The 14,827-nt window shown below is 47.7% G+C and overlaps 1 protein-coding gene and 1 non-coding gene across 2 annotated transcripts; one reads left to right on the top strand and one right to left on the bottom strand.

Moving 5' to 3' along the window:
- The first annotated feature begins 225 nt into the window (after positions 1-225).
- LOC123053494 (uncharacterized) lies at positions 226-4,819 on the top strand. The gene is made up of 5 exons (XM_044476967.1): positions 226-511; positions 635-708; positions 2,153-2,282; positions 3,287-3,598; positions 4,244-4,819. The coding sequence occupies exons 1-5, from the start codon at positions 257-259 to the stop codon at positions 4,514-4,516; spliced, it is 1,044 nt and encodes a 347-aa protein (XP_044332902.1). The 5' UTR covers positions 226-256; the 3' UTR covers positions 4,517-4,819.
- Positions 4,820-5,457: 638 nt separating this feature from the next.
- TRNAR-ACG (transfer RNA arginine (anticodon ACG)) lies at positions 5,458-5,530 on the bottom strand. The gene has a single exon. It is a non-coding gene; the product is annotated as a tRNA-Arg (tRNA).
- Between the last annotated feature and the right edge of the window lie 9,297 nt (positions 5,531-14,827).

Genomic DNA, 14,827 nt, shown 5'->3' with positions numbered 1-14,827 from the left:
TGCCCACCGGCCCTCGCCAAGGCAGAGGATCCCCTACACCGGCACACCGGTCACCTCCCAGCGCCCAACAACCCACCGTCCAGCACGTACCCAACCAGGCTCACAGCCGTGCGGCACACAGATCCCCGGATCTCCTGCTCCCCTAGCCTCCCGTTCAACTCTGACCCACAGCCCACCGACAAGTGGCTCCATAGATTTCGTGGCCCACATGTCGGTGGCCGTGATGTGACTGTTCCGTGACGCGGACGGGAAATGGATGGGTGTTACCCCTACTACTAGTACCGTCGTACCCCACGCCACGCAGCAGCACCGCGAGGACCCAAACCCGGCTTACCCGAGCGAGCGAGCTGTGACGATAGAGCCCGGGAGGCAGCACCGCTCGGGAGCAATGGAGAGGGCGACGCCGGTGCGGAGCCCGCACACCTCGACGGCCGACCTGCTCACCTGGTCGGCCACGGGCGCCGACGCCTCCGCCGCCTCGCCGGCCGCCCCGTCCCGCCCCAGCCTCAAGGTAAGCAGCGTGCGCCCGGGGCTCCGCCTCGCCGTGCTACTGCGTATGCACAGACTCCTTCTGCTGTCCCCTGTGCGATGCGGCTGACCTGGGGCTTCACTGCTGCTGTGCTTGTTTGTGCAGCCGGCTGGGGGGATCACGCCGGCCATGTTCGGCGCGCCGGTGAGCGAGCACGAGGCCGAGGATCTGAGCAACAGGTGAGATCTGGGGCCTCCCCATGCCGCATTCCGCCCTGATCTGCTCGATCTGTGGTTCCCTGCTGCGTATTTTATTTGATTGCCCTGATCTGATCTAGTTGTAATGTATGCTCTGCTTGTATGTGCTGTTTGACCCATCGATGTCGCGAGCTTACAACGATTTGCTGGACTGCTCTGGGTTTAGCAACGGCCAGAGCAGTCGCTCGCAGACGATTGGTTCATTAGTGGACGCACTCTGTAAACATGCGATGCTGATTCTTTCCAAATTTGTAGCTTTACCGTTTAGTACACTGGATTTGCGATTGTGCGAGGGTCCAAATCGCACCCATGCTCGCAATGATGCCTTAAAGTTATTTGAGTGATGCAAATGACAAATATGTGATTCAAAATTTGAAATTCTGGCGCACCACGAGGAAGAAAAGTAAAAACCTAGAAATTTGCTGAATTTGCGGAGTCATGCCGCGCTCGACTGTGCGTACTGGCTTGCTACATGTGGTCGTGGCTAGGTCACCGTCTATTTTCTCTGTTATTGGTACTGGTAATTTTTGAAAAGTTCAATGCCGTCAATTCTCTGGAGTGTGGGTTCTCTATGGGTGTGGCTAGCTCTCATGTAGATGAGACTCAACAAAGTCACATCTAACTCCCACCAGTGGCGGTGCTAGGAGTAAGAGCAAGTGATGTCGAAGCTATATATGTAGACAAACTACAGTAAAATGCAGGTGTATTATTGCTGCTAATCCAACTTTTGTGATGTCGCCTGACATCATATACAGCACATAGCGCCGCCACTGACTCCCACACCATTTGATTTTAAGCGGAGATTCGTGGGGATTTTTTTAATTAACCAAATGATTTAGGAGTTAGATGTGACTTTGTTAATTCTCATCTAGATGAGAATTAGCAAATCCGTACGATTATCATTTTGTCAGTTTTGCGAGAATCTGTGGAGTGCTTGCCATGGCAGCCAAATTAAAACCATAGTGGATATTCTAAGTTTGCCTACTCCTGTGAGCATTGCTTTCGAAATTTATCACTTGCATGTGTTGAAGGTTCTGCGCAAAATTACCTAGACTTGCATTGCATGACAAGAGTTATTTTTTTGTTTCCTACATATATTATACTAGTTGAAATTTTCGAAGACGAAATGAATTTTCCTAATGTGGTGATTGGCTGATTGCCATCGTCCGGGTGATAACTTGAAAGTACCAATATTCTTGTGGTTAGCAGTATCTGATGTGTGTCTTTTTTTGGCTTCATTGGTTTATAAGCCATAGAATGAAGTCTCATAAGCAACTGCTTTGCTTGCAGTGGTAAAATAATTAGCCAGGCAACTCTTATTTATATATGTTATAGTTTTTTTTTTCCGAAAAGATATATGTTATAGTTGCTCAAAGGTAAGATACTGAACTCTTGCCAAGTGTCTAACCTTGTTGATCTGTTATAGTGAAAGGAGATTGATGTCCGGTTCAAAGATGAAGGAAATGACTGGGAGTGGGATATTTGCTGAAAAGAACGAGAATAGTGATTCGGAGTCTTCAAATCCTGCAAACAGAACTTCTGTGAGGATGTATCAGGTACGTAACATGCTTACAAACATCTCGTTATCTCCCCAACTTGGTTGGAGAATACTCACTCAATATCACAAACACACGTCGTTTTGGTTACTGAAACGGTCTTCATGATTTACCGTTGACCACTAATTTTTACTATACTATTATATGTATAATACAATTTTTTTTATAAATATACTTTTCAAGGCAAACCTAAACATATGATTTACAGATCCTCAATCGAAATATTTGAGGCAATATTTATAGCCAAAGTTTTAAAACCTTGACCTATGACATGTATTTGTGATATGTAGGGAGTATGTGTTTCTCCGCTTGGTATTATTTTGATGGTTCCTTGCGCTATTAATATTTATATGTGTTGATCGGCAGTCACTCTGGTAGGAACCGGATCCCTACCAGGGCGTGCTCTCAGGTTGTAGGGGTGGAAGGAGGGATGGCGTGGAGGAAGGTGTGGGCGCCGTCGTTGCGTGGGCGCGCGCGCGCGAGAGAGAGAGAGCAGGGGCGGCGGCTAGGGTTAGGTCTCCCGGCTCCCTAAGGAAGCCGAGCAAATATGATTGCTTCTTGCTTAATCCCAAAACGGGTCTTTACACGAGTTTATATAATCCTCCTAATAAGATAATTGGGCTAAGCCCCTAATAACGATAAGATAAACTGGGCCACAACTAACTGGGCTAAGCCCCTAATATGCCGGTCATAACACACTCTTTCCTTGATAGAGTAGTAGAGTACCAAGTTAAGGCATACTTTGTACATTTTCTGTTAACACAAAATGCTATTTGGTATCTGAGACTTGAAAAATGCACTTAATGGGCCTCCACAGATATCCTGTTATGTCAAGTTTTAGTTTCTGTAACCCCTCAAAAAAAAGTTTTTCTCTCTGTATCTTCATATTTGGAACCTTCAACATCTGTTGATTGTTTTTTCTTTCTTTTTTGTGGAGATGAACTAAATCTTAAACTCTGATTTCTTCTGACAATATCAGTCGCTGATGCACCTTTTCATTACAGCAAACTGTAACTGGAGTAAGTCAGATCTCATTTAGCGCTGATGGAAGTGTTTCTCCAAAGAAGCCATCCTCAATTCCTGAAGTGGCTAAGCAGCGAGAGCTTAGTGGCACATTCGAGACTGATGCTGAAGCTAAAATTAATAAGCAGCTTTCTGAAGCCAAGAACAAGGAGCTCAGCGGAAGCAATATCTTTGGTCCACCTCCTGAGACCCCTGCAAGGCCACTGGCTGCTCGTAATATGGAGCTACAAGGAAATGTAGATTTTGCACTTCCACAACGAAGAAGCGTGCACACATCAGTGAAAGTATCCAATGTTAGTTACCTGATACTATTGCCTTCCTGTTGACATTTTGATTATATATTTTACTATGTCTCCTTTTGGAGTTAGTAGCCAGGTAACCAACAAAAGGTAAGACCTTTTATAGAGCCTATTTGCTGCCCATTTGACGTGCTTGCATGGTGCTGGTTTGCATTCTTTGGTATTATGTTAATGACATGCTTCTGTTTCTTGCATGTTAGATGCTACACTGTAACCAGTGACGGAGCTTAGTGTAGTCCAAAGGGGGACATGGACCCTCCAATGCTTTACTAACACAAAGACGTCACAGCATAATTCATGAATTATGAACTGTTTTCTGTGTTTAATTTTTAATCTCTTGAGGCTGCCCCCTCTGTGATTAGTGTGAAACCGTTGCACCGACCGTTGTCTGGTGCCTTCAATTCAAACAAACCGTTGGAAGCCACTTCTAGCTTTGACCTTATAAGCATGTTCAAATTCGGTTGCATAATTTTTTCATGTACATTTCACCAGCTAGGCAGCTACTGCTCTACTCGTAATAAGTGACTGATGTCTGCATAGAGAGAAAAGCATGTCAATTTTATTTGATGATTTGCTCTTAACCTTGTTAGCGTAAATATCCTACCTCTGCATTTGCATGACTTGAAATTCCTTTTGTAGCCTGCTGGAGGTCCAAGCAACATCACGTTCAGTGAGGATCCTGTAGCGAAGACAGCAAAGAAAATCCACAACCAGAAGTTCCAAGAGCTGACAGGCAATAACATCTTTAACGAGGATGCTCCCCCTGGCTCAGCTGACAAGTCTCTGAGCTCAGCAAAGCTTAAGGAGATGAGCGGCAATGACATCTTCTCTGATGGAAAGGCGTCTTCGCGAGACTACCTCGGCGGTGTCCGGAAGCCCCCTGGTGGCGAGAGCAGCATTGCACTCATCTAATTATGGTAGACTGCTCTAGTCGGGACTGGCTAGTACATCCTCCTCATTTCAGGTGCTCTCCTTGGCGTTCCCGGGTCTAGACGATGCTTTGAGATCTGAATTATGTTGGATATCTTAGCCCTAATATAGTGTAGAGTCAGCAGGATCTGACTCGGCTCATATCATGTACGCTTCTGCGTGATCTCATCCTTGTTTTGTGGTACTTATGTATTAGTCTCTCTGTACTGAGAACCTGCGCAATAAGCTTTTTATGGACTCATTCGGTATCATTGACAAGGCAATTTGCAACTCTTTTATCAGCTATGCCAGGAAATGTTCAGCGGAATTCTTGTGGTAACACCTGTGACAAAACCTTCTCGCTGTATTAACATTTCTTGTGGTGAATCAGTACTTGTGTTAAAAGAGTTGCAAATATTACAACAAATAAAGGGTGAAGAAATATGTTAAGAAAAAGGGTGAAGAAATGTTAAGAAAAAAGGTGAAGAAATGTTAAGAAAAAGGGTGAAGAAATAAGAATAGACCTTTGGTGATCGGCACATAGATCCTGATTGCAAGTTCGGCCTGGCATGCAGTATTTGTGCTGTTTCTCTCTTCTTCTGCTCTAGGTGCAGTTTTAGTATCTCAGGATGTAGGTGTTTTTTCAAAAAATGTGTATGACTTGGTATGTACGCAGTATGATTGACTCCATTTCCGTATTGGAAATGGGGGTCGTGTGGTAGTTCGGCCCGGCTTTGTGGAATAGAACGTAGATTCAAGTGTAGGAAGCACCAAAAATAGGTTCGAAACTTCGAAAGCCAATAATCAAAGTGGAGAGTCCGGTTTTAAGATGAAAGGCATGCGGAGAAACAAACGTGCATACCTCACTGGAAAAGCAGCTGGAATTTATATACTCCTATAAACTAGAGTACTAAAAAAGAGAAGATAAAACTATCAATAAAAATCGACTCCGCTGGGGATCGAACCCAGAATCTCTGGTTTCGTAGACCAGCGCCTTATCCATTGGGCCACGGAGTCATTGCTGTTTTCTTTCCAACAAAATCATATATGGATGCTCAATGAATGGGCTGGCCAACATCATGCAAGAGGAGTTGGTCATACCTCCACACGTGTTGTTAGCTCAAGTTTACAGAGGGATTCCCTGTTTGAACGAGAGGTGTAAATTGCCAAAAACCATCACAGTTGCGCACAATGCATAAACAAAACTCTGCTAGACGCAAAGATATTAATATGTGTCTCTTAGGCTCTTGGGTTCGAGAGATACATCAATGATGATGGTAAACTCTAGAAACAAGTGATTGATGCTAAATATAAGACCTCCTCTCCTAATTTGTTCACTTCATCACTTGTTCCTATGCTAACACTGCTCTCTTTTGGAAAGGGATGCTGCATGTTGCCAAAGCTATTGAATTTGGCTATAGGTGGGTAGTGAAGATGGTAACAAAATTAGGTTTTGGGAGAACACATGGTTTGGGCCTTCCCCTCTACTTGTCCAATTTTGGGACATCTACAATCTTTGTAATGAAAAAACCCATCTTACTTCTAAAGTTTGGGATGGTCCATTTTGAAAATGACTTTCAAGAGGACCCACCCCCACCCCCCAAATGAATTAGAGCAGGTTGCTAGTAGCATTACTCTGTCTGATGAGACTGACTCTTTGATTTGGCAGTATGACAACAAGGGCCAGTACTCTACTAGCTCTGTGTATGATATAATCAATTTTAGAAGGTCTAACCAGTATATATCCCTATTGTTTGTGTCATCCCTAGGATTCGTATTTTCTTGTGATTGCTTGCAAATAATAAGCTCATGACATGGATAATCTGAAGAAAAGGAAACTTTAAAAGTTTAAATATTGTCTATTATGTATGGAACATGAAACTATCCAACACCTGTTCTTGATTGTGTGGTTGCTAAAGAGCTCTGGCATGTCATAGCTAGTTTTTTTTTATGTTGGTAGTTCTTATGAATCCGTAGCAAAATTATAGATAGCCAATAAGAAGCGTCTTTTAACTAATTTAGTTAGCTCAGCTGAATTTTGGTGTATCTAGAAATATAGAAACATCATGATTTTTGATAATGTTCATTGGATTGACATCAAGCAAGTTTTATGGAAGATCCTGAAACTATCAATTTTTTCCAATTCTATGCCTGGAGAGATTGAAGGGTTGTTTGGAGAAGTTATGCTCACACTTGGTGATGGTTTTGAGATCACCTTTAGCTACACTTTGTGGCTGACTAAAGAACATTTCATACCGTTGGAACAGGTGGGCCCAAGGCTAGAGGCTGAGTTTCCTCTTCTCGTGTTTTGTTGCTGCAGGTGCTTCAGCTTAGGGATGTTTCCTCCCATCCAGAAGACCACACTTACAAAAACCCTGCTCCACAACCATACATCAACTCTCGAGGTGTTCTATTGGTCCCTTGCGGCCTTGCAGGGAGTGCAACTCCAACAAGGAAGGCCAATATTTGACAACAATTTGTAGAGAACACCTTTTCAGTAAGCGCGTTGCCGAAAACACTAAATCATGGATTGACCGTGTTTTGACACAAAAACTGACAGCAAGACCCATCCGCTAGGGTCATGTGGCACTGGGTAACGACCAACCTAGATGGCCGTTATTGCTGATGTGTGGGGTCTGTATGTCATAGGAAGAAAAAAAGAAGAAAAAGAATAACTGACCTGGCACCCCGAATGTCTCCTCTTTCCTCGGCGTCTCCTCGCCCCTCTACTGCTCCCATACCTGTCTTTTTTTTTCTCTCGAATATGCATGAGTATGCGTACCATTTATTATAGAGGAAGGGGAGGAAGAATCCCAAGTGATCCACTGATTTACAATATGTACATGCGGAGATAAACTCCCAATACCACCCTACTCCACCCTACACTTAGACGGATTACTCCTGACCGACCCACACGCTCCCATACCTGTCATTCTCCCACTGGCCCACTGTAGTAGCCACCACCATCGTCGCTCAAAGCTTCCTCTGCCATGGCTATATCCCTAGTCTCCTTCGCCTTCGCCGCGGCCAGTTATCGCACACGCCTCGCCATTATGTCTAGGAGCTCCGCCTCCTCAAACTCTCCTTCCCTGCGCTAGGAATCGAATGGATAGCAAACTAGTCACATGAACTTGGAGCATTAGTCAGCCAAGCACAATGGATAGCAAACTAGTCACATGAACTTGACACTCAAACAATTGTTATGGGAAATAAACCTTGGTTTTACAGTCATTTGTAAAACCACTTCTTCTTCGGTACAACCCCTAAATACAACAACGGCTGAGATCGCTCCGTATCCCTTCATTAAAAAGGGTAGGATCGTCCCAGCACTTAAAAAGCCGCCGCCCGCGTGACGGGGCTGTACGTCGACTCCCCGTACACGCTGCCGTCCGCGTACGTACGACGACGACCAAAGAAAAAAAAAACACGACGCGACCTGTCGAGCGACGTACTCGTGGCGACGTGGCGTCGGCTAGATGAAAAAAAAAGAAAAAACAAAAAAAAACACGACGCGACGTGTGGGACGGGCAGTTGCGTGCCGTCTAGGCGTCGGTCAAGGGCGGTTCCCGAGGCGGCCGCCGGCCCGATGCGCCATTAATGCCGGCGTTACGCCGGGCGTCGGTCACCTATCGGACTGCCTCCCCCACCCACCGACGCCCGTCTTTAAAACGCCGCTCCTTTCCCGTCTGCCTCCCCCCCACTCCACTCGGCGTGCCTCGCCCCGCTCACCCCACCCACCGACGCGCTCCACCGCCGACGAGCTCCCTTCCCGGCGGCCCCCATGGCGTCCGGCGGCAGAGGCGGCTCGTGGCCAACGAGCCTGAGCACGCCGGAGACCGACGTGCTCATCCGTCTCGGGATGATGGTGCCGCCGGGCTGCCGTCTGCCGCACGTCTTCTGCATCACCGCCGACGGGTACCCGACGAGGGGGCCCGGCGCGTCGCCGGATGAGCTCCGCCGGCACGAGGGCGGCCGGTGGAACATCGTCGGCCGCGCTAGGTTTTGGGAGGGCAAAGACTACTGGGCCGTCGTCGCGTAGGCTCGTCGGGAGTCGCGGACCGGCGGCTCGTCGTCTAGCCTGGGCGGCTCGTCGTCTGCCCCGCGCGGCTCGTCTTCCGCCCCGCGCCGTCCCCCTCCGGCGGCCGCGCCGTCTCCAAGCTCGTCCCGCCGTCCGGTTCCCGCCCTCGCCCGGCCCGCCTCCCCTCCCGTCGTCGAGATCCCGCCGGAGGAGTTTGCACCGCGCGAGGACGGCGACCCCGATGACTTCCCCGGCTACCTCATCGCACTGCGGGCGTCGCAGGCAGAAGCGGCGGCCGCGGAGGCGAGAGAGGCCGCCGAGCTGCAGGCCGCACTCGACGCCGCGGCGGCTATGGCGGTGGCAGCAGAGGCCGCCGAGCTGCAGGCCGCACTGGATGCGGCGGCGGCGGCCATCGAAGCGGTGCAGCCACAGGTGGCTCTGGAGGAGGGCGACGGCGGAGGCGGCTACTGGGACGACGGCGGCAAGAGCAGCGACGACGGCGACGGTGCCGTTGGTGCGGGGGAGATCGTCGACCTCGCCGCCTCCGACGACGACGAGTAGATTAGGTCGTTATGTTTAATTAATTTTGGTTAAGTCCTATTTAATTAAGTTTTTTATGTTTTAACGTAAAATGAACTGTCGTAATGTTGAATGAACTATCGTTATGTTGGAATGAAAATTATTATAAAAAGTGAATCATTTTATAAAATAAAAGTGGCCCGAAAGAAATTAAAATTAAATAGTTTATCGGTAAATTAAACGAATAATAAAAATTATATAAAAGAAAAGATGAAGAGAGGAAGAAAGGAAAAGGAAAAAACCGAAATTAGAAGAAGGAATTTGTAATTTAAAAAAAATTAGTATGAAATAATTTTGATTAATAACAGTGTTTTTGGACTGTCGACGCCAAAAACCGTAGAAAATGCAAAATGCAAACAGACCCAAAATGCACAGAAAATTGGCATGCATGAATCTCATGTAGATACAATGCGATACAAAAATTTGGGCATATTTGAAGGTAACAGAAAAAAGGTGTTCCGTACACATCTTTTCACACCGAAACCACCGGATTCCACAACAAGTGCCTGGGCGGTTTGCCGGAATGCACCCAACTTTTGCCAGCGCGTGTGGGGACCCGCCCGGGTACCGCACGCCAGAGATGAACGAAATCCGACTACGAACGCACGTTGCGTCACGTCCGGGCAGTGTTTTCGGGGTTTTCGGCCCGGAAAATCATAGAAAATCGTAGAGCGTCGAAACGCGACAAATTTTGGCGTGCGTGCCCTGTATGGTCGCTGTGGCCTGTGGAAAAAATGAGCGAGTTTGGCAGATGCGACGGAGAGACGTACGACCGAGGGTCCCCTCCACCCATACCGAAACCACCGGCTTCCACAGCAAGTGCCTGTGCGGTTTGCCGGAATGCACCCAACTTTTGCCAGCGCGTGTGGGGACCCGCCCGGGTACCGCAAGCCAGAGATGAACGAAATCCGACTACGAACGCACGTTGCGTCACGTTCGGGCAGTGTTTTCGGGGTTTTCGGCCCGGAAAATCATAGAAAATCCGTAGAGCGTCGAAACGCGACAAATTTTGGCGTGCGTGCCCTGCATGGTCAATGTGGCCCGTGGAAAAAAATGAGCGAGTTTGGCGGATGCGACGGAGAGACGTACGACCGAGGGTCCCCTCCACCAATACTGAAACCACCGGCTTCCACAGCAAGTGCCCCTGCGGTTTGCCGGAATGCACCCAACTTTTGCCAGCGCGTGTGGGGACCCGCCCGGGTACCGCACGCCAGAGATGAACGAAATCCGACTACGAACGCACGTTGCGTCACGTCCGGGCAGTGTTTCGGGGTTTTCGGCCCGGAAAATCATAGAAAATCCGTAGAGCGTCGAAACGCGACAAATTTTGGCATGCGTGCCCTGCATGGTCACTGTGGCCCGTGGAAAAAATGAGCGAGTTTGGCGGATGCGACGGAGAGACGTACGACCGAGGGTCCCCTCCACCCATACCGAAACCACCGGCTTCCACAGCAAGTGCCTGTGCGGTTTGCCGGAATGCACCCAACTTTTGCCAGCGCGTGTGGGGACCCGCCCGGGTACCGCACGCCAAAGATGAACGAAATCCGACTACGAACGCACGTTGCGTCACGTCCGGGGCAGTGTTTCGGGGTTTTCGGCCCGGAAAATCATAGAAAATCCGTAGAGCGTCGGAAAAATATGTAAATTGGCGTAGGTGCTATGGATGGTGATGCCAACGTGTGAAAAAAGTTTCGTGACGTTTGACGGAGTAAAAAAATGTTACAAACATGTTTGTTTTTCGTGTAAAATTTAAAAAAATACACAAAATGACAAAATTCTAGAAATGAATAAATACATATTTAATAGTGCGATGTGACTTTACCTAACTGCCCGGGCAGTACAGCCCGGACAGTTGTACTGCCGGGCAGTTATGTAGAGCCATATCACAATATTAAATATGACCATGTATGGGTTAACTAACGCGGCTATTTAAGCTGGTCGGGGCGTCGTTCAGCGGCCGAGGTGAGACTAAACTAGCAGTCGCCCACACTGATACTGTAGACATATGCTTATTAAAAGCAACGGGCCGTCGCCCACTTAATAATCGCCGCGGGCCCGACGCCGCAAATATCTGCACGAGCCGTCGCTAGGTGAGGGAATATTCCCGACAATCGCGCACGTCGCCCAATCACGTCGCGCATGCACTTTTGCCTCGTACGTGCCGACGACGCACCCGATCTGATCCGCGTCGGCCGCCGCCGCCCACACTGTCGTTCCCCGCCCGACAGCGTCGCCCCGCCGTCAACGCCCGTCGTCACCCCGCACTAGTCGACGTCACCACCCGCCGTCAGCGCCGGCCGTCAGCGCCCGCCGTCATCCGCAGCTGTCGCCGTCAGACGCCGCCGTCAGCCGTTGTGGTCGCCGTCGCCCGCACTAGTCGCTGTCGGGTAGGTATTTCTTTTATTATTTTCATCATAATATAACACATTAGCTGCATGCAACGTCACATAGATATTATTATATGCAGTATGGACATCGATGGTGTGATTGCACGTTCCGTAGAAAAGTGGGTTAGTCTTGTTAATAAGTTAACACGAAGTCAGCGATTTACATTTTACGAAACGGAGATGGAGGGCATGTTACGAATACCTTCGGTCAAGATGCGTGATAATTTTCTTGCGCTTATGATTCATGGTTACAATCCTAGTAGTAAAAAATTCATGGTCCAAGAGGCAGCCGGAAAAAAGGGTTGATTTCACTGAGGCCTGATGATGTGTTCGCTATATTTGATTTGAAGAATGAAGGAGTGGATGTTTCTAGTTTTTTGAGTATGGACCAAGGCAAAGCAATAAAAAAATTCCATCTAGTTTTGTTAACAAGAAAAATGGTAAAATATTGATTGATGATCTTATTGAGAAGATTGAGAGAAATAAAAACGCGGACGATGAATTTGTTCGGATGGCGTTTCTCGTCCTGTTAGGGACTATAATTGCACCAGTGTCTGATGAATACATTCCGAAGAATTATTATGCACTAGTGCAAGATGTCAGGCAGATAAAAAAGTTCAACTGGAACGCATTCACTTTGCGGTTTTGTTTGTCGGAGATTGGTATGGTCTTGCAGCCCGGCCGTGTTAGGGAATGGCCACGTGGCAACCTAGCACTTCTGCAGGTATGATTTATTTTTTAAATTGAATATTTGTATTATGTAATAATAGTGTAACAGATGCTAAATGGTAGTTTTTTGTTTTGCAGTATCTATATTGGGAGAAGGTGCAGCCAAGCACTGGTCTGCGGTATGATCCTTTAGCGCTGTTGAGCCCCTTGATGAGGAATTGGACAGAAGCGGCAGCAGAGAAAAGAGACAAGTACGACTTTCAATATGGTCTTGGTGTTGGAATGGTAATACGTTAAATATATTTTTTCATTTAAAGTCTGCAATTAATTATTAATTAAATATGATTGTATGATTCTTATTTATGTTGTAGATCGATGACACCATTACTGAAGAGTACCGATTAAACAAAATTAGAATGGAACAGGCTGAAAATAACAAGAAATCCAGTACGAGAAAGTCTAACATTACTGGAAGGAGAACATGTGTGAGTACATCTGAGGCTTCAGCTACCCAGAACCCTATTATGGATCGGATTTTGACTGAGCTGAAGCACATTCGTAAGGACATGCTTCGTATGCCGGAGCTATGCGCACAGGTACAAGTTTTCTTATTTTGCCGTTCACTTTGTTTTTTGATGTGTCACATAACTAATTACAACTAATTTTTAATCACAGAGGGTCATAGAGAAATTGAACAAAAGCGCTGTATTCTACAAAGCCGGTTGAAAGATCGTGGATGTCGCCTAGAGGGGGGGTGAATAGGCGCTTTAAAATAATTACAGTTTAGGCTTGAACAAATGCGGAATAAACCTAGCGGTTAATTTGACAAGCACAAAACCTACAACAACTAGGCTCACCTATGTGCACCAACAACTTATGCTAAGCAAGATAAACAACTAAGTGATAGCAAGATATATGACAAGAAACAATATGGCTATCACAAAGTAAAGTGCGTAAGTAAAGGGTTCGGTTAAGAGATAACCGAGTCACGCGGAGATGACGATGTATCCCGAAGTTCACACCCTTGCGGATGCTAATCTCCGTTTGGAGCGGTGTGGAGGCACAATGCTCCCCAAGAAGCCACTAGGGCCACCGTAATCTCCTCACGCCCTCGCGCAATGCAAGATGCCGTGATTCCACTAAGGGACCCTTGAGGGCGGTCACCGAACCCGTACAAATGGCAACCCTTGGGGGAGGTCACCAAACCTGTACACTTTGGCAACCCTTGGGGGCGGTCACCGGTACCCGTCAAATTGCTCGGGGCGATCTCCACAACCTAATTGGAGACCCCGACGCTTGCCCGGAGCTTTACACCACAATGATTGAGCTCCGAACACCACCAACCGTCTAGGGCGCCCAAGCACTCAAGAGGAACAAGCTCAAGGGCACCAAGCACCCAAGAGTAATAAGCTTCTCAACTTGTAACTTCCACGTATCACCGTGGAGAACTCAAATCGATGCACCAAATGCAATGGCAAGGGCACACGGAGTGCCCAAGTCCTTCTCTCTCAAATCCCACCGAAGCAACTAATGCTAGGGAGGAAAATGAGAGGAAGAACAAGAAGGAGAACACCAAGAACTCCAAGATCTAGATCCAATGGGTTCCCCTCACATAGAGGAGAAAGTGATTGGTGGAAATGTGATCTAGATCTCCTCTCTCTTTTCCCTCAAAAACTAGCAAGAATCCATGGAGGGATTGAGAGTTAGCAAGCTCGAAGAAGGTCAACAATGGGGGAAGAACACGAGCTCAAGAGATAAAGTTCATTGGGGAAGAAGACCCCCTTATATAGTGGGGGGAACAATCCAACCGTTACCCCCACTTCAGCCCCGCAGAGAGCGGTACTACTGCTTGGCCAGCGGTACTACCGCTTGCCCCTATAAGCGGTACTACCGCTCCCCCTCGCGGTACTGCCGCTGGGCCCAGAGCGGTACTACCGCGGTGGCAGGGCGGTACTACCGCATACGAGCGGTACAACGGCCCCCACTGCCGTGGCCAGTACCGTAAAACCCGACACGAAAAAAGACCCCTCGAATCGAGGCGGTACTAGCACGAGACCGCAGCGGTACTACGACTGGGGGCTACCAGCGGCACTACCGCTCAGGAGCGGTACTACCGCTCTAGAGCGGTACTACCGCTTGTAGCACCCAAGCGGTACTACCGCTCTGGCCCGCGGTACTACCGCTAGGAAACCAAAACTGCCATAACTTCTGCATATGAGCTCCGAATTGAGCAAACTCAAGCTTGTTGGATTGAGGAAGACGAGTAGCATCAAAACAGGCATAACCTCCAACATCGAAAACATCATAGAAGATGCGAGTGAACTCCGTTTTCGATGAACTCGAGCTTGTCATCAAGATGACCATAAGCTCCAAAACTCACAAAGAGAAGAACCAAACAAGAACCAATAAAGATGATGCAAGGATGCAATGGTTTGAGCTCTCTATGAACGATACGATCAAGCTACTCATTGAGAGCCCCCCTTGATAGTACGGCAATCGATCCTATAACCCGGTCTCCCACCTACCATTATGAGACCGGTAAAATAGAAAACCTATCAAGAACAAACCTTTGCCTTGCACATGGTCCACTTGAGCTAGATGATGACGATCTTGACTCCCTCAAGTTGGACCACCTTTCTTGGTTGCGTTGGCTCGATGAAG

The sequence above is a fragment of the Triticum aestivum genome, chromosome 2D (genome assembly GCF_018294505.1).
Source record: "Triticum aestivum cultivar Chinese Spring chromosome 2D, IWGSC CS RefSeq v2.1, whole genome shotgun sequence".
In the NCBI taxonomy this organism is placed as follows: Eukaryota; Viridiplantae; Streptophyta; class Magnoliopsida; order Poales; family Poaceae; genus Triticum; species Triticum aestivum.
This window is presented reverse-complemented; position numbering and strand designations above follow the sequence as displayed.